This window comes from Serinus canaria, chromosome 8 (assembly GCF_022539315.1).
Source record: "Serinus canaria isolate serCan28SL12 chromosome 8, serCan2020, whole genome shotgun sequence".
NCBI classification, from domain to species: domain Eukaryota; kingdom Metazoa; phylum Chordata; class Aves; order Passeriformes; family Fringillidae; genus Serinus; species Serinus canaria.
The window spans coordinates 27,207,070-27,227,877 of NC_066322.1; the positions used below are offsets into that span (position 1 = coordinate 27,207,070).

Sequence of the window (20,808 nt, forward strand, 5' to 3'; positions counted from 1 at the left end):
GCACATGCATCCCAAATTCAGAGTTTTATAGTTTATCTCTTTATTGTGACAATTTTTGGTGTGTTTTGGCAGTTGCCCTTGTAGTGGGAAGCCTGCAGGGCAGAGCAGAGGGATGCTGCCATCCCTGCCCTGCTGCAGGCTGGACTCAGCACCCTCAGAGACGGTGACAGCAGGGACAGGCTCTCCCAACTCACTCCTCAGTAGCTTTCTAGGCACTGATGGTTTGTCTTGTTTAAAACCCTCTCGGTGGAGAGGGAACAGTGATGACTAAGTCATAAAAATCCTTCCTCGCTGAGCAGGCTGCTCTACAGGGATTGGCTCCACAGCCAGGCCAAGTGGTGTGGCTTCAAGTGGAAAGTCTGGGTTGAGGGGGCTGCTGCCCCTGAGCTTGGAAGGAAAGTAGAGCCTGGCAGCGCTCAGGATGACTTGAGACGACAGGACCAGCAGCAGGCCTTCCTGTAGTACCAGTGTGAGCACAGCTTCACCTTCAGCACCAGCACGCAGTTGGCCGTCGCTTTGTCTTCACAGGCATCTTCTGGATAGGAAAAGCACACACAGAAGGGGTTACAAAGGAGATGTGCTTCCCCAGCATGGGCATCATGGACAAAGCCAAGGGCTCCTCCACCTCCCTGCCCTCCCAGATGTACCTGGTGCCTCCGTGGGGCACGGCTGGAGTTGGCACGCCTGCCTGGCCTCTGGCTTGGCAGAGGGGTCGCAGCCCTGAGCCAGTGCTTCCCCCTGGTAGCACTTTACCTCCCGCAGTCGCACACCAGCACCACACGTCTTGCTGCACTGTCGGGGTCAAGAAACAGCAGAGAGAGCATGAGAGGCACTCCCAAGTTCTTTGCTCTAGTGAGGTCTCCCAAAACCTGCTTTGGATCCCTGGTCTTGAGGAGGTTTGGGTCAAATGCCACACTGATCTCAAACTTACTCTCCCTTTTTTTTTTGCTGGAGGAAAGCATCCCTGAGTTGGGGTTGGGGCAGAGCAAGGGAGAGTTTGCTTTTCATCTCTTTGCTGCAGCTCAGAACTATTCTTGTTTGGAGTGCTGATGCCGTGACAGAAAATGGAGAAAATTGCTGCTACAAGCCAGACACAGCTCCCCAGTCTTCCCATACCCTAAATGCTCACCAGTTACTATTAAGGGAAAGAGGGAAAGACAAAACTGGCAGTGGAGACTTCTGGCAGTAGAGCAGACACAGCTTTATCCTACATGTTTGGAGTGTGGTGCATGTTCTTCTTGAGGCAATAACCCCCATGCTCCAAGATTTTCTCCAGCCTGCGTGTGCCAGTCTCTCATCCTGCTGCCTGTTCTGCAGAAGAGCAGAACTTGGGGTCCCATCGAGACCTGGCAGATCCTTGGGAGAGCAGAACTTGGGGTCCCATCCAGACTTGGCAAATCCTTGGGAGAGCAGGCTGCCAGAGAGCCTCAGCACAGGTCCTGCTCCACCAACCAGGGCTACGAAGCCTCCCCTGCCCCTTCCCCACCACCCCCAGCCCTACCTGGGACCAGGAGGTGGTGAACCACGTAGAACACGGCCTCCTGAAGCAGACAGCTTGTTCCTCAGGCTTTGGAGAGGTCTCACAGCGTTTCTCAGGGTACTCCCTGTACAGCCCGTTCTCCAGGCCCACGCACAGCACCAGCCGGGTCTTCACCCCTCGCCCACAGCTGGTGTCACACTGCGAGGGAACAGAGCAGCCTGGTGACAAAGGATGCTCCAGCTTCAGGCAAGAGGGCATTCTGCTCAGAAGGAAGGCTTAATGCCTGTGCTAACACCAGTCTAACAGAGGGAAGTGCTGCCCAGGCCACAGGAGCAGGGACAGATGCTGGTAATTAGTGTTCAGCTGAGTTCACCTTGGCTGGCCTCGAGAGCAGCTACCACAGGGCGCCTGGAGCGGCCAAGCTAAGACTGCAAGAGGCTGTTTCTGTCTTACTTTGTGTGTAGCTCTGTTCTGAAAATCCAGATAGGAAATGCATGTAGCAACCTACATCTTGGAGTCCTACCAAGCTTTCTGTGAGCCCAAGGGGACCCAAGTGGTGCAGTGCAGGTGATGTGCACAGACACACACGGCTGAACCCAGAGCTCTGCAGGCTGAGCTGGGAGGGCTCTCTCCCTCAGGACAGCACCAGGAAAAGCAGCAGGAGGCACGATCTACTCCCTGATGCCCATGCAGGCAGTTGCCAGTTTGAGATTTCACTGTTTTGAGTATTTTTTCACCACAGCAGGGCCAGCACAACTGGCTTGCATCCACCCTAAGTCACCCTGAAAACTCAGAGCTCATCAGTGGAGAGAATACAGCAAAAAAGCTGGCACAGGCAAAGGTGGGGAGCTCAGCTTGTCTTTCAAAGCTCTGATAAGTTTCACATACAGGTCATAGCTGAAAATGATGCTTCAGGACTGTGTGTAACCCACATGGAGGGCTACAGAACGGACAGGTTTAACCAGCCTGTGCTTGCTACTGGTGCTGGAGGAGGCTCAGCTGAATGCAGTCAGCAGCTATAAAGGGAGCAAATGAGAAGAGAGGCTTAGCCAAGATTGGAGGGAAGAGGGTTTGGCTGTTTCCCTTATTTCCTAGAAACCTTCTTCCTTAGTGTTATAGGGATCCCTGTTTTCCTCAAGACTTCAAAGAAAAAGCCCAAGCCTCACAACTGACTCAGTGTGTTTCTTTGGATCCTCTGGGATTTGGATCAGCATGTATGGCAAAGCATGAAGTCTTTTGGCCTTGAGCAACAGAAAGAGTAAAAAGATGTGCAGAGAGTGAGTGTTGGGTAGAACAGAGCACCTGATTCGTTCACTGGATTGTAATCCCTGAAGCAAGTACACAGTTATGGTCTGGATGTGACTTCCAGCACAGGGATCTGGGCTGTGGTTCAGGTTTACCTTCAGCTGTTACTTATCAGAGACGAAGCCGGTTTTGTTCAGACTTTCTCTTTACTGGTGGGAAACTCGTGTCGTCTGTGGGGGTGAGTGAACACGGCTGTGCTGAGGAGCCAGGTGGGAGAGCAGTTTCCTCAAGGTATTGCTGCCCTCCCGTGGAGCTCCTTGGGAAGGCAGCAAATGCCACAAACTTTGGGGGTTTTATGGGGTACGGCAGGGACAAGCTGGGATATTCACTACTCCTTCCCCCTTTCTCAAAGGAGCTGGGGCAAGGATACAGATCCATGTCTGGAGGTCACGCTGTACAACTGTGCCCTGCCAAGGGAACCAAGCTCCCACCACATCCTGTGGGATATGGGATGGAAAGGAGCTCTGAGGACACAGGGCTGGGCTTGGCTTTACCTGCTCCCACTCCTGCTCCACCCAGTGTGCGGGGCAGTTCTTGTCTCCACACGGGTGGACAGCCAGGGGCTTGGTGGCCGGGTCACACTGCGAGCTGGAGATCACCTTGCCCTCCAGGTTGCGGCACGCGATGAAGCGGCTCATGCGCCCCTCGCCGCAAGGACCTGAGCACTTGGAGAGCAAAAGGCATTTAGACACATCAAAAAGCAGGGAATTGGACAGCTCAGGGTTAGGGGTGCCAGTAGAGTTGAGTCCAGAGTCCAGCCCTGACACTGGGACGGTTGCACTGGATCCCAAGGGGCTTTAGAGGTTCATTTAGTCACGGGCTTCCATTCTCCAGGTGCTGCGAGCTTCCCAGATTATCGACTAGAGCTCAGCTCACAGTTAACCAAAATATCCAGCAAGGACAGCCAAAAACAGAGGTTATTTTAGTTTGTGTAGCTCGGCCCTGCCCGAAGAGAGCCGACAGAGCTCTACCTGCAGCAGATCTGCCCAGCCGCTCCCACCCTCCAGCCCAGCGCCGGGTGCCAGAGGCGCAGCCCCCCCGGACTCACGGGGCCCCAGTCGGAGGCGGTCCAGCGGCGGTCGCAGGGCGGGCCCGTGCACTCCTTCTCGCTGCTGGGCTTGAGGGACTCATCGCACAGCGGAGCTTCCACGGAGCAGCGCACCTCGCGCTTCATGGTCCCCGCCGTGCCGCACCGAGCCGAGCACTGCAGGGGCCACAGCGAGTCAGCCCCGGCGCTCAGAGCACAGAACAAGGTGGGGAAGCAGCTGTGCCGCCTTCTGTTTTCCTCCTGCTGCTCTAGGAGGGAGGGGAAGGGCCCCAGCAGGGACAGAAAAAGGTGTGTCCGCCTCTACCTTTGCTGCTCGTTTATTTTGGGACCTAGAGCTTCGACACATCAATGTGCTGATGCTTAAACTGCTGTTCAAAGTCACTGGGCCACAACCAGAGCAGTCAGTCAAAGGGACTGCAATGGGCTTTTAGTTTTTCCCAATTGCCCCTCAGTTTGGATCCTCCAGAAGAGGAAGCTTCTTGCTAGCAGGGCTTTCACTTGGTCACTGTCCTGCTTTAGAAGTGACCTTAGAAAAAACGTTTTGCAATGGGCTTTGTCTGCTAAGCAGTGCTAGAACAGGGCAGCTACAGATAAAGACACTCCTTGTTTCCCCAGGGGTTTCCTCAGCACCAACACCTGCCAGCCACCTTCCTCCAGCCCCCCCCACCCAGCCCTGGCTGCTCAGCTCTGGGAGCAAAGCCTACCTCGGACCACTCGGAGAGCTCCCACTGGGGCCCACAGGCCTTGTTCTTGCAGGCTTTCCTCTCCATGGGCCTGGCCAGCCCCGCTGCCTCGCAGAGCTCATCGTAGACGGAGCTGTCAAAGCCCGGTGCCAGCATCTTCCAGCAGCGCACGGTGCGGTACTGGGAGCCCTCGCCGCAGGTCCGGGAGCACTCGCTCCACCGGCTGGTCTCCCACCTCCATGAGCAGGGAAAGCACAAAGGAACACCCAGGTAAGGGGGACCAGGGGCCTGGGGTGGCAGAAACAGGGCTACACACCCAGGGCTGGCTCACCCAGCAGCTGCTGCTGTGGCTCTGCTCATCACATCTGAGTAAATGTGGTTCTGGCCTTTAGCAGGCAATTCGGGTCCCAAATTCTTCCCCTCTTTTTTCTTACAAGGGCATACGAGGTCTTCTTAGTTTAAGCATACCTATCAGCCCAAAAATGGCTGTATGCCTTGAGCAGAAAGTGATCCTTAGAAAGATATCTCCCTGTGGACAGCTGATGTCACTTCCACTCACCTAGGCTGGCAGTCTCTCCCTGTGCAAAATTCGTGGGTAGGTTCTGGTCGGGTCAGGGCATCACAGTAGGATTCATCCACTTCCACTCCATCATAGCGCACACACATGGCATAGGAGGTGCTGATACCTGCTGGGCCAGCAACACCCTCAGCCGTGCTCCATCAGAGCCAAGAGCCTCCTCCCACCAGCATTGAATAGCTGGAGTGCTCACTGCATCTGAAACTCTCCCTGTCATATAAAGAAATACCAGGATTCTCTCCCTCAACAGCGCAAGAGGACCTCACGTGATCAGTCACCGGAAGCCAAACCTACCTGAAGTGCAGGTGGAGCTGCAGGGGGCATAAGCTGAGACTTTCCACCGGTACATGTCAGCCAAGCTGATGTCGTCGTGGCCCACAGGGCTCACATCAAACTCATTGCTGTGGAAAAAGGAGGTGGTGTGAGCTAAAAGTGAAAAAAATTGCTGCAAACATGAAATATAGGATAATTCCTCCTTGCTGTCTTTGAAGATGGAAAGAAAGCCAGTGTTTCTGCTTTCCATTTCCCCCACCTTGGGCAAGGCAGACCACTGATGAACAGACACTGCAAAGCCTTGATCCACCTCCCAGATTCAACTAGCAAGGAGGAAGCATCATTCATAGTGAGTATTGTGTACATCATGGTTTGCCAGCCACGGGGGTGCCCTCAGCCTCAGCTTGTACCTCACCTCGAGGCATGATTTGAGTTGGAAAGGGAAGCTCAAGCAAGGTCTCTCTCACATCATATAATATATATGGCTTGCCAGAAATATTTAAAAGCTGGTCCTCAGTCTCCTGCCAGATGTTTACAGAAGCTTCAGTGCCCACAGGAGTGGGACAGGAAGGGTATGACAGGATGGTATATGTGACATGCTATGGATTCCTGGCCTTGTTTACAACCACACCAGGTCCTTCAGCACCATTTAAATGGACCCTGAAATATGTTCCAGGAGCTCCATGTCAGGCCAGTTGTAACAATTAGTCCTTGGAGGAAACACCTACAGCAGCTTCCATGGATAGACACTGGTGAACGAGGACATCAAGGACAGCAGGGGACTGGCTTGGCCCTCCCTCCCCAGCCAAGCATGCTGGAAAATCAGGTGCCACCTTTCAGTGCCAGGGGCTCGCAGAGGCTCTGCCTGGCTGATGTTGGCGGTCGGGCTGGCCCCGAGCAGGGAGCTCTGCACAGATGCCATCCTGCTGTAGTTGGCTGCTTCCCCCTGACTCCCAGCAAACACCTCCACCTTCAAGTCCTCCAGCGAGTTCTTGGGAGCCAGGGCTCTGTGGAGGCCCTGTGGCCAGTGGGGCCAGAGCCTGGCTGTGGAGTTCCTGGGGACCAGCCTGGCTGCCAGGGGCTGCAGCTCCCTGCAAAAGGCGGAGTTGTGGGGCTCTCGCTGGCAGAGGCGCTTGAAGAGACGGAGCCTGGAGGACATCCCACGGCTCTTCTCCGACAGCTCAGGTCTCCTCATGCCGTAGGGCACAGCTGTGCTGATGGAGATCTGGTTGAACCTGAGAGCTGGAATTAAGATACAAGTTTAACTATATGGGATAGCTTGTATTTCAGTGTGTGGCATTTAGCAAGGCAAAAAACATTCAGCGTTCAGCCTAAAAATCAAAGATTTCTACCAGGGAGCATCAGCAGGCTTTAATTACCCTGGCCAAGCCCTCACTCTGTCTGCCCACTACTCTGGAGCCCCATTTAAGCTCCAGTCTGGGCCTTCAGTCTTGGGCTGCACAATGTTGCACGTGTTCTTTGTTTCTGAATTGTTGTATGGCTTTCCCAGATCAGCCTCGGGTTGGACATTTGACTTGTCTCCATGCTGTCCCCTGATGATCACTGGACTGTTGCCAAGCCCTGTTGGTGTCACTGCCCTACCTGCCAAGCCCAGGAAATGAGTGAGTGCCCTCCCAAATCCATATTACAGGATCACAGAGCTACAGAATGAACCAGATTGGCAAAGACCTTTGAGATCAAGTCCTGCCAATGTCCTAACACCTCCTCACTGTGGCCTCCCTCTCAGAGCCTGCCCTTCCCTCACAGAGCTACTGGCCCTTGCTGCTCCCTGGCAGTCTCCACCCCACTATTTACCATCCTTCCCTCCTGTTCACCTTGATGCCAAAGCCACCTGAGATTTCAAAAAAATCACTGCAGAATGTCCACTTCCAGTCAATAAAATGGGAGAAGGAAAAACAAAGCAACCAACCCAACTCTGCTTCTCCACCAACTGCTGCTGCTTCCTCCTCCTCTTCCTCTCCTGCTGTGTTTGCATGGTAGACCTGTCTGATCTGAAAGTCGTACTTCTCCTCTTCACTTTGTTCCCAGCCCCAGTCCTGGGTCTGACTGGTAGAGTTGGTCTGGAAGAAGTGCGGGGGACCAAAGTCTGAATCTTCTTGCCCTTCCCTTAGAGGAAGCTGTTCACTGGTGTCATCTGGTGACAGGGAGAGCCACGTGGCATTGAAATCTCTCTGGGCAGCTCTGGAGTTGGCTGGAATGGGGTGGCTCTGGCTGGTCACTGGCAGGTGGTGATAGAGAGGCCTGGCAAGAGCAGGGGCTGCAGTTTGGAGAGGCGGTGTCCGTGGCACAGTGTAGTCGTAAGTTACGTGAGGCATTTTCCCATTAAAGTTATAGTACTGGAGGAAACGGGGAAAGAAAACAAAACTGCTTTTAATTAAGGGTATGAATTTCCCAAAATTTCACCACATCTGTTTGGTGATGGTTGTTCAGAGAAGACAGCATCCTCATAAATCCAAAAGGAAAGCCCCCACCCACCTGTCTGGCTTCCCCAACCCACCTACACCCAGGTTTGGCTTGGGAACCAGAGTATACTCCTGTTATCTGAGGGGGGCAGGCAAGCCTAAAGCTGGTTCCTCACATACCATGGCATTCAGAGACTGGTTAGTGGGCCCTTGAGCTATGATATACTCCAGCCCATCCGAGTTCAGGCTCGAGGGCCGCCGGTACTTGAAGACGGTCCCGGCCACCCTGAAGTTCTGAGGGTTGTCAATGGCAGAGTTGCCGTTGAAGAAGAAATGTCCAGATTCATCAGCAAGTGCTTCAAAGAGAGAGAAAACAGACAAATGGGACATTCTGCAGAGCTCTGGCACCGAGGAGAGCAAAGAGCCCACGAATGAGGAAAGCCCAGCAGAAACAGAACCCCAGGCCCTGCCCATAGCAAACTTGAGTTCCAAATGTCTCTCCTGGCACTGATCTCCAGTAGCCTTGGTTTTTGGAGAGATGAAGCACCCATGTAACTACCCTGGAGGAAATGGCTCTCAGTAGCTCTCTCACAGCATAGGTGGGAGTTCAGAGAGCCTCCTCCCAGCTCTCAGGCAGCTGAACCGGGGTCTCCACACCCATCCAGCTCCTCTGCTCACCCAGGATGTTTTCTGTTTTCCTGCGCTCAATGATGAGGATGTCTGTGGCTCCAGCAGGGATGTTGGTGATGAACACATAACCTGAGGAACAGAACAGAGCGTGAGGAGACCCCCAGGGCAGAATAGAAAGGTCTGGGTGGGAAAAGCAGCTCATGGGACAAGTGTGTTTGTGGAGAGGCAGCACTGCCCTTCAGGAGCTGGGTGCCAAGGATCTAAATGTACATTGCACCAGTCTGAGCTCTCGTCCCAGATCTCCTCTGAAATCCCATTAACAGATCACCATTACGGATGTCAGTCTGAGCACTGCTGGTTTTGGAGTCGGGAAGGAAACAATCTGGCTTTAGGGGTGTGGATGATTGTGCTTTCACACTCTTTCTGGCAAGAGCACAGAAAAAAAGCTTAGTAGTGATCAGGGCTGATGCTGAACAGAGGGTGGAAAAAGAGCATAGGTCCCCTCAGCTCCTGACTCAATGGAATTTGTCTCAGGAGTAACATAAAAATTGACCTTTAAAGGGAGAGGAAATAAGAGGCTTTTAAAGTTGCATGGTTTGGCAGTTTGTCTTTCCTGCTGGAAACACAGGTCCTGTCTGTTCTGTAGGATATTATGAGGGCTGGAATGGGAGCCCTAAACTGTACCCATACTGCTACAGGGGGTAAGACCATTACCCCTGCCCTGGAAAGGGGCCTGAGTGCTTTTCTAGGCTGCTGTTTGTAGGGAGTGAGGCAAACTAGTGAAACAACATCAGTGTGAAATGTTGTTCCAAAACATCCTCAAACCACAGTCCATTAATTACTAATGAGCATAGCACAGTCCATTCCTCCTGTGGTTGGAGGACAGGGCCACCAGGTTGCAGGGAACCTCAGCCCAGTTTCAGAGGGGTATGTCCCTCAGCTGTGCCAGCCATAGGACTGGGGAAAGCAGGAGATTAAATACAGGTTGAAAAAATGCTGTGACCCTCATCATAGCTTAAGTTTCAGATGAACACGTAGCACAAATCAAAGAAGATTCATTGATCTCTTCACATTATCTGAGGTGGGCGAGATGCCAAAATCAATAGGAACAAATAGATCCCCAGCTGCTTCCTATTCTAAGCAGTGAAGGGAAACCTTACCAGCCTAATATAGAGCCCATTAAACCAATCTCCTCTGATGATTAAGGGAGAAGGACAAAACACAGGCGTTTAAGCAGGGGTGGTGGCACTCCTCAACTTTTTCCACCAAGCAGCTGGGAAAGCTCCTACCCACGTTCAAGCCAGACCCCCTCCATGCCAGCTGGGGGTGAGAAGCAGCAGGTGAAGTCTCCAGACTGGTAGCAGGGAGTACCTATCTGTGAGATTGCCTTTCGGAAGGTGCCCGAGACACGGTGGCAAGTGCTGCCGTCCCCTCCACACACCCTGCATCTGTCCATGGTCCGGGGCGAGTTCAGGCTCCCATCGCACCCAACTGGCTGCAAAGGACAAAACAACAGAGGGTTTCCTGGGGCCAGCTTATCTTCACAGGGGCAGGGTCTTTCCCTGTGTGTTCTTTTGGGGAGGTTCTGGGGGGTAGTAATGTATGAATCCAATGCGAGGCCTCTGTTTCAATTCCCCTTGGCTTTGCGATGACCAGAAGGTCCAGCCATGCAAGTAAAAAATTCCAGTTTCTCTACTGCTTCCTGCCAGGGCCTCACCTCACACTTCCCATTGATGCAGACCCCTTGGTAGGTCCTGTCCTTGCAGGAGGTACCATCCTGTGCTCGGGCCATCAGCTGCCTCTCTCCGCTGCGGGTGGTGCACTGGAGGTCACACGGCTTGTTGGAGATACTGGTGTAGTCATCTGCAGGGACAGAGGCACAGGGTCACCAGGCAGCTCAAGGTGCCCAGAGATGGGCAGCAAGGAGGGGGACCTTCCTGCTGATGGTTTGATGTCACCCTGGATGTTCCTGCCACTTGCAATGACACCCCAAGGCCACGGATTTTACAGCAGGGAAGGGGTCACGGTGCGAGGCTGCACTGGGGATTGTGCCAAGCAGAAATACTTCCTGCTGGCAAACCCTCTTCCTTGCCATGCCCTTGTAGTGCCATCACTGTGCCCAACAGGGGAATGTGCATCAGCAGATCCCAGGCCACACACACAAATGCACAGGAGCAAAAAAAGAGCTGTAAGAGGGGCACTGACTGTGTGGGCTGGTGGCCAGCTCTGCCCCGTTCACCTGAGCAGCTGCAGGTGCAGATGTTCCATGTGCCCTTGGCAGCTAATGGAAAAACAGGTGAGACCAGAAACAGGGTGATATCTTAGGTGAACTCAGTCTGGGCCTCAAGGGACAGCTGGACACCCATGTGAAGTCACTGTGAGGGAAATGGATGAGCATCCTGTTCAGGGCAACCCAGAGCATCTGTCCCTTGTCCCCTAGGACTTTACTTTTCTGTGTCCAAGAAGATTCTGTGGGTGTTTCCTGACCCTCACCCCTGGTGTGAAGTTGTGAAAACCCACCTGGATAGAGGGGCATCCAGTGGTAATAGTGCTTCCCAAAGGCTTTGGCATTGAAGCTGGAGCACTGCTGCTGCTTGAAGCTTGCTGTGTTGGCTGGGCAGGGCTATGGAGGGAATAAATATAATCAAAAAGCTCCCTATCTCACAGCCATTCTTGTGACAGTTGCTTGTCCCTGCTCCATCCTTGCAGGATGAAAATGCCCTGTCCACCCTGGAAGGAATTGGTGATGGCAGAGAGGCCAGGCCTTCATTGCCAAGGGCCTCTCAAGCAGCTGCCTTTAACAGCCCTGCAAAAATTCCTTCCAGCAATGGGAAAAGCACACTGGGAAAACTTTATCCCTCCCCTCACCCCACAACAAATAGGCTTTTACATCCTTTTGTCCCATCTCCCAGTCCCAAAGAACAGAGCCCATCTCCAACATCCTCAAAGGCACATCATCCACCTCCCCAGGAGAGGATCATATCCCTTGTCTCCATCCTCTGAGGGACCAATTCCACCCCCAGTGCTGGAGATTTTTCAGCTCCAAGTGGATCCCTCTGAGTCCCACACCCCCCAGTAAGGACCAGGCAGAACTGGAAGTGGTTCTCACCTGCTGCTGGCACAGTTGGTAGTGCTTGGCTTGACCAACACACATGGTGCTATTTGTTCCCTGAGGTATCTGGAGCCTGAAAAGCAGAAATTTCCAGACATGAGCTGGAGGTCTATGAAGTACCCAGGTACAGAGGATGACACAGGAGTCAGGCCTGACTTAAGTGGGAGGAACAAGGCAAGTGTTTCACCAGAGCAGAGCTTTCTGGACCTAGATTAGCCAACATCTCCTCTGAAACACATCTTCAGTGCTTTTAGGTGGGCTGTGATTTTAGGCTGGTCTTGTTTTGGGGTAGGTTGAGCAGACAGGGAGCAATTGCAGTATTGGCAGCCCTGTATCCCTTCACCTCTGAGCTCCAGAAGGGCTGATGTGACCAAAAGACAACAGAACCTGATGGTCCATCATTCCTACGGACGTGCCCAGGACTTGCAGTGACTGGGGGAGGTGATTTCAGAATCCACTGTGCCATAGGCAGAGAGATGGTGCCTGTCAGGGGGACTGGCCCCCCCAAAAATTATCAGAGAAGGCTTGGTACAGGTGATGAGCCAAAACCGTAGGAATTTCCCAACACTTGAATCTTTCACTCTGGCCAGCGTGAGCTCTGCAGGAGATACTGGGCTGATGCAAAGACAGAAAAAAATCTTGAAAGCTGTGCAGATATATGGAGAGTGGCTGAGAGCACAGGTTAAGGCAATGCACTAATAATCTGCAAAATAATTTAGGCAATGTGTAAAGATGTGCAGCAGACAATGTGTTAACAGCTCTGGGAACTGAGGATACAAGATCACCATAAGCATATTCAGGCTGGCCTGGCTGGAGGTGCTGCAGCTGTCCCTCCAGAGCAGTGCTCTACATGACACAGGCAGAGCCTAAATTTACAGGAAGACTTCAAAAGTACCATGCCTTTCAGAAGCAGAGGCTTCCTGCAGACTCAGTCAGAAATTGTTTCATGGCCATACCTGGCTCACACGTAAGCAATTCACCTTAAAGCTGCAAAAACCTTTGGGCTGGGATTTCTCTTTTTTTTTTTTTTTTTTTTTAATTCAGATTTGATCCCTGGACTAAAACACCACAGCAAACCCTTCCCTCCCCAGCTGTGGAGTCAAGGACAGAGCTGGCATCAAATGGAGAGGAAAATCTCTCTTCTGGAAGCAGGCAAAGGGCAGAAGGGCAGCTCTGGCTGTAGGGGTGCAGGACAGCCCCAGGCTCCCTCCCTGTGCTGGAGAGGAGGAGCAGCAGCAGAGCCATCCAGAGGGAAGGTCCTACAGCACATCTGGACCTTCACCACGCTGTCAGCCAGCTCACCAAGAAGAAGTTTTCTGCTGCAGGAAGGAGGCAGGCCAGGGGCCCTGCTCTGAGCGTGCTCTGCTCAGGAGTGCATTCATGCAGAAGGGAAAGCTGGCTGTGCTGCAGGATGCCTGCTCTCATTAACAGCCCACCAGCCTGGGGTAGCAGGGTCCAGAGCTGCTGGAGGACGAGGAGGAGGAGGGGGAATTGGTGGCAAGGTAGACCAGAGAGGACAGCAGAAGTTCAGGCAGCTGTAGTTCCCTGCTCTCCCCGCTCCCACAAACCAAATCCCACTGATCCCAGCACTCTTACAGCTGTAGGGGACAAATGCAGATGCTGCCAGATAAATAACAGAGGGGAAAAAACTTGCCAGCTCTGCAGGGAATAAAGAGGGGAAATTGCTGAGATGTGGCTGAGCTGGCTGATGCCAGGAGTAAATCAAGTCCCCATAAGGTGTCTGGCAGTGTGTGCCCACATCCTGAGCACAGGAACTGGCCACAAATCAGGGCTGGGCTGGTCAGAGCAGCCGTGGCAGTGGAGGTTTGTGAGGGAAAGGAGAAGAAGAACAGAGCCAGGCCATAACCCTGTCCTCTTCAGGACTCCAAGAGAGGACCAACCATCAGATAAGTCAGGCTTCCCCATCAGATAAGTCAAGCTGAGTGGGTGCCATGCTCAGGGAACCTGTCACCTGCCCACTGCAGCGTGCTTCTCCTGTCACCCCTGCCCACACACAACAAGCTGCCTTCCTGTCCCAGAGGCCACAAATGAGGGAATGGCTGACCCTGCAAACCCAGGAGGTTCAGCCCCAAAACACAGCTCTGGGGCACCCCACTGCCCTGGCCACAGGCTCAGGCTAGGCCACAGCTCACCTCTGTCTCAGGCAGTGCCTCTCCCGGGACGTGACTCCCCCTCCGCAGGACCGGGAGCAGGTGGACCAGGAGCTCCACTCTCCCCACCACTTGGTGACTTCTTCATCCCAGGTGCCAGCTCCATCTGCTGCCTCACTACTGTCCTGACAGAAACAGAGCATTGTTAGCTGGAGAACCTGGCTCTTGACCACCTAAGGCAGCTGTCCTGTCACCTGGCTGCCTCCTGGAGACCCAGCAGTGGGACAAACGTGCCAGGGTCCGAGTCCTGTGGGGCCACACCAGGATCTCAAAATTTAAACTTCCCTCCAGGGCCGAGTCCTGCATGGGAAGCAGGATGCCTTGGGATGTGATTCCTTAGGTGTTGAGACTCTCCATCCCTAAGAAAGATGGGGAAGGGCTGTAGGGCTGGACATGTGTGGCAGAAAGAGCAGCTGCAGCCTGGCCCCACAGCATCACTCCCAGCACAGCTCACACCTGGCTCAGGAGAGAAGAGCTGCAGTTCTTGGCCCTGCAGGGAAGCTGGGAGTACACAGGTGTCAATCCTCAGAGCTCAGCTAATCCATGAATAACCTTCCCTTGGTGACTAAAGCAGCTCAGGTCCAGGCTCCTCATCCCCCAATAATTTTCAAGAGAGCTTCAGAATCAGAGCCTCTCCCCACAAACCCTACTATGTTCAGAGGAGGAATGCTCCCTCTCCCAGCACACCTTGCTGGGTCTCAGCCTTTAAATCCTTTAAATTTGGCAGACCTGAGCTCCTCTGGCCCCAGCAGGGTCCTTGCAGTAGGCTGCTGTTGGCTGTGCCTCCACAATTCCCAGCAGGTAAACAATTCTGTGGTTTAGTTGGAGGGTTTTTTTTCCCTGTTTAGTGTCTGACGGTCTAAAAGCTCCCAGGGACTTTGGCAAACTTGCCTGTGCAAGAACTAATCTGCTGTTTAGTGAAACACAGCTGTGAGCAGTGTTGAATGCAGCCCTGAGTTTAACACAGGACAGTGACTGGAAGGGATTTATCCAGCTAAAATGCCAAGTGTTTAAATATTAATGAGCAAAAATGAATACTCTGTGTGTGTGATGTGTGCTTTCTTAAAGCAAGGGCTCAGGGAAGTTGTATCAGTGCTACTGTTAGCAAAACATGCTGGGTTTAGCTGGTCCTGTTGTAAACAACCCTCTGCAAAGCAGAACTGATGGATGGGAGAGAAAACTCTGCAGGGTTTGCTCATCTCTAAATGTGCTCTGCTCACTGCTTGGGCTGTCTCTTGGCTTTTATGCTCTTTCAGGGTGTAATAAAGCCAGAGTGCTCTTCTTTTTGTCGAGTAATTCCTGCCTGAGTACTTGTGTTTCCTCAGTGCCTGCCAACAGAACAGCCTCTGGGCAGAGGAGATGCAGCTGCTTTATGCAAATGGTTTTAAGTTGTACCTTAAATGGTTGAAATGTGCATAGTGCCTTTTTTTGATGGCCAAATCTGCTGCAAAAAAAAAAAAAAAGCACTGTGTTACCTGATGCTTTGCTGTCCAGTGACTGCAATAGCTGATTTCAAAAACAAGACAGCAAAATTCTTTGTTGTACTTCAATGTTCTGGCTGGAGCTGACAGGGACCAAATGCTGTGAGCAGCTGAGCTGCTCATTAGGAAAGTGAAATTAAAAGAAACAGAGGTGTTTTCAAAAATACCTTTTTCTGTTCTTCCAAACTATCATCCTAACCAATTTCCTATGAGAATTTTTGTCTCGCTGTGTATTATCAGACTGTAAATGGAAATTCTGACTGTGCAGCTTCCACATTTACAAAGGAAATAAACCAAAAGTCTCTCATGGTAAGGGATTTTCAGCTAAAATCTTTCCCTGACCACTCCTATGCTTCTTTGTGACACATATTTCAAGGCTGGGGTGGAAGAGCTCTTCACAGCTGTCAGGAAGGAGATTTCCAGTGATTTATCTGGTGTCTGAGTGGAGAGCTCAGCACAAAATTGATGCTCCCATAGCTGCAGGAACACCCAAAGCTGGTGTCTTACTCTTTCCCTGAGGCACATGGACTGCCTGGACAGAAGATAAAAACATGAGTAGCTGTAACCTACAAAGTAGTCCTGCCCTGAGGATCTTGTGATCCCAGCAGGTGAGAAGGGGCAGGAGGAGAAGGTGAAGTGAAATCATCTGCTCTGTTGATCTACCCCCCACACAAAGCAGGGTTTGTGTGTTTGGAATGGTGAGAAGCTGCAGGCTCCTTTCCAGGGTTCCTGCTCTTGGGGTGCTTTGCATGGGTGCAAGGAGATGAGGGATGTGGGGGCACAGCCGAGGTTTGGGGGGGATCAGCATCCCTGCCTTTGTGAGCTCCTTTCTGTGAGAAACAGGACACATCTCTGCACTGCACCTCTCTGACAGGATGAAGATTTATTGAAAGATGCTGGTCAGGCAGATCTGTTCTTTTAATAGAAGTTGTTCTCCCATATCCATAATCCCTGCTCCCGCTTCCTCTCTGTGCTGGAGGAATCAATCACTTTGTAAGGAGATTGATTTGCCTCTCAGGTTTTCCATGACCAAGCTCCCTTGCCAGACCTTCCCTAGGAGCATTTATTTTCTTCTGTAAGCAAGGACAATGCTGAGCTGTCCCCTTGGCCATGTCCCTTATGGCTTGACTGCATCTGAGTCCTAGGCCTGGACTAGGAGTGGGAACTTCAGGTACTTAGAGCTGGGGCAGCTGGTTCCAATCTCTGCTGAATTTTCTGCATTGTCAGAAATAAGTCTGCATTGACCACAACACACAAATGGTTCTTGTTTTTAATTGAAGATATATGCATTTTCCAAAAGTCTAGATAATAAATTAGGGACTCTGGGACAGACTCCAGATTAGATTAACTCCTAGCTTCAGTTTCCCAAGCCTCTCAACAAATCCCAAGAGTGAATTCTGGACAAATGAATCCCCCTACTCCTCATAGAGGGAGAAATGAAAGGGGCTGAATTTTGAACTCTTTTGCAGTGTCCTGATTATGGGAGATGCTGGAGCTGCTCTAATTTGCACTCTGCTGCAGAATCATGGAAAAGGAGCAGGCTAGGAACACCAGAGCACAGGAGATGCACATAGGTCCAGCCCTTTATAAGGCTGGCTCTGGCCAAGGGCTCTGCCTAAAGGAGATATGATTCCTTAGGTGATGAGAATTTCCACCTCTAGAAAAGACAGACCATATTCCAGCTCTGCCAGGTGCTCCCCACAAGAATTCCCCCGAGGTGCCTGTGGTTTGACACCTGGCAGAGCTACAGCTTTTCCTCTCTCTGAGGCTGACCAAGGAATTCCTGTGCCTGCACACCTGTGCTGGAAGCCATGGGAGGGCTGCCCTCCCCTCATTGAGGGATTCCCAACCTGCAGGGAACTTTTCCAGGATAAAATGCTTGTCTCCAGACTTGCCAGTATCAAAGGAACACCACTCTCCAAGCCAGTGCTACTGAAAGCTCTTTCTGCCCAAGCCAAGGCCCAGCAGCTGTTTCCCCTCTCCCCCCTGCCAAACAAAGGCTGCCACAAGCAAAAAGTGCTTCAGCCCTGCACAGAAGGGTGGGCCTGGCCTGACATCCTATCGGATTTCCAGGCGGCCTTTCTGAAGTTTAAAGGGATAAAATGAATTCTCCACTGCCTCTCTGTCATGCCCTGGATCAGCTCAGAGCTACTCTGGGTTTCCCAGAGACCTGGGAATAGCTGCAATTACCGTGTCGGTGGCCCAGTCCCCCGTGTCGCTTATTGTTGTGCCTGACCTTGAGATTCATTAGAGCCTGGCTCCTGGAAAAAAAGCTGTCTGGGAAGAGAGACCACAAACATGCCTCCTTAATAGAGGAGCTGGGGGAAAAGGCTCTCTCTGCAGCCTTGAGGGCTGGGCCACCACTGAAGGGCACAGTAGCTGTCGTAAAATGTTCTGCTCAACCCTGTCTGAGAGCGCAGGACAACTCGAAACAGCAGCTGAAAATGAAATAAATTCTTCCCAGACCTTTTCTGAGGCTGTTAACTGTATGTCCTCTCCCAAAAATTTCCACAATCCATTTGCTGAAGGGCTTCTCTCTCCAGCAAACCGCACCACTTAGTGAAATAACTAAGTAGCTTCAGATGTCTGAATGCCTGGAATGAATGGCAGATTATTATCTGGGAATGAATGACCCTGTTCAACGCCCCTGGTTTGGGTTCCCCATCTCATTCTCTGACTAAAACTGTGGTGCTGCACTCCACCAGAGCCCTGAGAAAAAAAAAACAATAGCAGTTGCAATTATGCCCCGATGTTTCACAAAAGAAATGGGGTTTGTATAAAGTTATTACTCATCCTGTCATTGTTTTACACTGCTTGTGTAGACTAAATAGTCTGTGTGAGAGATTCAATACTGGAAGCAGACACAAACCAAATTTTCCCTAGAAAAGCTGAAACAAGGTATCTGAGGAGTTTTTCATAGGGGCAGGTATCTGTGGTAAAACAAGCAGTGCAGGATAATTGTTAAGGGACCAGGAAGAACAATAATTTGTGGGAAAATGGAAGGAGATCCTTGATAAGGATGTGGAATTGCAGCAGGTAAGTAACAAAAATCTGGACATATAATGAGGCACAGATGAAAAGCAAATTAGAAAACCAGTGAACAGAAGTCAATGGAGAAACTACCAAGTTCTGTTCATAATCCTGCCATGACAGAAAGTTCACAGGCAAGTGCTGCACGTCATTACAAAACACTGGGTCCAAGTCAGGTCATTCCCTGCAAGCAGGACAATGCTCTTATCCTGGGACAAGCTGCTAGAAAGGATGGAAAACTGGGAAGGGAGAGGAGGGAGTGAACATGAGACACACTTATCACCAGGTTTTGCAGAGGCATCGAATGCAGTTAGGAAGGAAGTTAGTTCGGAAGTTGCTTGCCCAAACTATGGATTGAGGTTTTCTGACGCTCTTTGTAAAATGTTTCATGTGGACAACGGGAGGGCAGGGGGAATTCCCCAATGAACGTTTTGTGTGCTGCCTTGCGCTAGAGACCGACAACGATCAGTACCAGCGACCGAGACAATTCACAGCACATCATCTGTGATCAGAGTGCTCCGTGGGGAGCAAGGGAATCTTCAGGGCAGAGCTGGACACAGAGCTGGTGTGTGTTTATCCTGGGGAGCCCTCCTCCCACCTGGGGATGCCCTTGTCTGAGGTGTTGTGCAAACACAGCTGCTGGGGCAGGGAGTGCACACGGGTTGATGGAGCAGTCCATCCCGGTCGGTCCCGAATGAAGGATTTCACATTTCTCTAGTTTGACCTGGCTTGCTCTGCCTGAAGCTTCTGACTTGGTCCTGCAGCTCAGGGTAAACAGAACAGGCAGCAGATGTGCAGGGAGGTAAAAACAAAGCGGGAATGAGACACTTGAAAGTCAAAATTTAGACAAAGCCCAGAAAAGGAGACACTGCTGCTCCTCAAACCTGAGTTGTCCCCAGTAAATCTGCAGTGTCTGGTCTTCTCTGTGTCTGAAATGGCTCACGCGGGATTGTTTTATCCCAGCCATGAGTCTGGGGGTGGGAAACACAACCCAAAACCCTCTTCCTTTAGCAGAGCAGAATTCCTTAGGCAGCAAAGAAATCCGGCCGGGCTCCCCTCGAGGAAACAGGAGCGCCGAGGCACAATGCAGGCAGTGACCCGTGGAGGCAGGGGCACTGCCGGCGCCCCGCGAAGTCGGGATTTCTGCCGGGAACACGGATTTCTGCCCGCCCTGCCACGGGAACGGGGGCCTTTCACCCCGGCTGCGCCTCGGGAAGGGGACGGGACAGGCACAGGGGTCTCGGTGCTGCGGTGAAACAAGTGCCACGGGAGGAGGGCCAGGCTGAGGGGTCCTTTGTGGAGCAGAGAAGAGATGAGGGCAGCGCGGGGCTCTGATGCCTGTGCAGGCACCCCATGGTTAGTGGGGAAAGCAGCTGCCTGAAGCCGTGCTCGGGGTGGCGGGGGGCGACAGGGAAGGGAGAAATCTGTTTGTTTCCAGCCCTAAACTTGAGCCAGCCTTCTGCAAGGGACGAAGGATAGGAGGGATGAACGTGGTGGGCAGCTTCGGGCGAACCTCCAGGCAGGGAAAGGCGCCGCACCCCCGTGGTCCCTCTGGTGATGCTGGGACCCTCTTGGTGCATCCTCACACCCCCGACAGCCTTTTGTTAGTGCCAGACACGGCAAGGGGGCAAAGCCGCTCCTGGGGTCAGCCTGGGGCACAGGCGACGAAACCCCCTGGCCGAGCAGCGCACGAGTGCGGGAGGGAAGCGCGGGGATCCCGGAGCACGGGAACCTGAAACCTGCGGGGAAGGGCGAGGGGCCGCGGTCGGACCCCTGTCCGTCCCTGCCCCGCCGCGGCTCCCCGAGGGGAGGGAGGACGGGGAGGAAGGCAGGAGGGAGGGAGGGCGCGGGGGGAGGCTCGGCGGCCGCCGCTTACCTTATCGCCGAGGGGGGCGGCGGCGCGGAGGAGGAGGAGGAGGAGGAGGAGGAGGCGGCGGGGAGCGGCGGCCATGCCGCGCTGCTGCTGCCGCTGCCGCGGAGGAGGAGGCGGCTCGGCGGCCCACCAGCGGCGGCTGCGGGCGCGGCGGGGCCCGCGGAGCGCGGCCCGGCATGGCTGGGGGAGTTAATGACTTTACAACCTGCCGGGTGGCGGGCGGCGACCCGCGGCGCGGCCGCTCGGCGGGGGAGGGATGGAGGGATGGGGATGGGATGGGGATGGGATGGGATGGGGATGGGATGGGGGCCGGGCGCTCCTCGGGCCCCGCCGCGCCCCGCCTGCCCCTCGCACCGCCCTGCCGCCGCCGCGCCCGGGGCTCGGAGCTCTCTCGGCGCTCGGTGCGATCCTTTCCGAGCCCCCGCGGCGGCCCCGGCACCGAGAGGTCCCTGCGGAGCCACCCGCGCTGCCCCTCGCTCTCGAGCGGAGCGCTCCGCTCGTTTCCTCCCGCACAAACCTCTTTTGCTGCCCGATTCCTCTTTCCTGCCCTCTAGGCAAGCTCTGCTTCCCAGGGCATCCCTCTGCCCGCGCTGGAGCAGCCTGTGCTCCGTGCTGGGACAGAGCACAGCATCCCCCAGGACACGGGGAGCTGCTCTTGCGGGGTGGCGGTTGAATCACGGAATCCTAGAATGGTTTGGCTTGGAAGGGACTTAAAAGACCAT

General features: G+C 53.2%; 1 protein-coding gene across 1 annotated transcript; it reads right to left on the reverse strand.

The window, feature by feature from the left end:
- Window positions 1-49: 49 nt before the first annotated feature.
- LOC103815096 (ADAMTS-like protein 2) lies at window positions 50-20,166 on the reverse strand. Its single transcript, XM_050977610.1, has 18 exons — window positions 20,090-20,166; window positions 13,685-13,827; window positions 11,529-11,604; window positions 10,940-11,042; window positions 10,137-10,282; window positions 9,791-9,914; window positions 8,468-8,548; window positions 7,970-8,145; window positions 7,297-7,723; window positions 6,200-6,608; window positions 5,388-5,494; window positions 5,076-5,202; window positions 4,538-4,751; window positions 3,834-3,989; window positions 3,280-3,450; window positions 1,502-1,678; window positions 648-792; window positions 50-535 (listed from the first exon to the last, which is right to left on the reverse strand). Exons 1-18 carry the CDS (start codon window positions 20,162-20,164, stop codon window positions 417-419), a joined length of 2,976 nt encoding a protein of 991 aa, XP_050833567.1. The 5' UTR covers window positions 20,165-20,166; the 3' UTR covers window positions 50-416.
- Window positions 20,167-20,808: the final 642 nt, after the last annotated feature.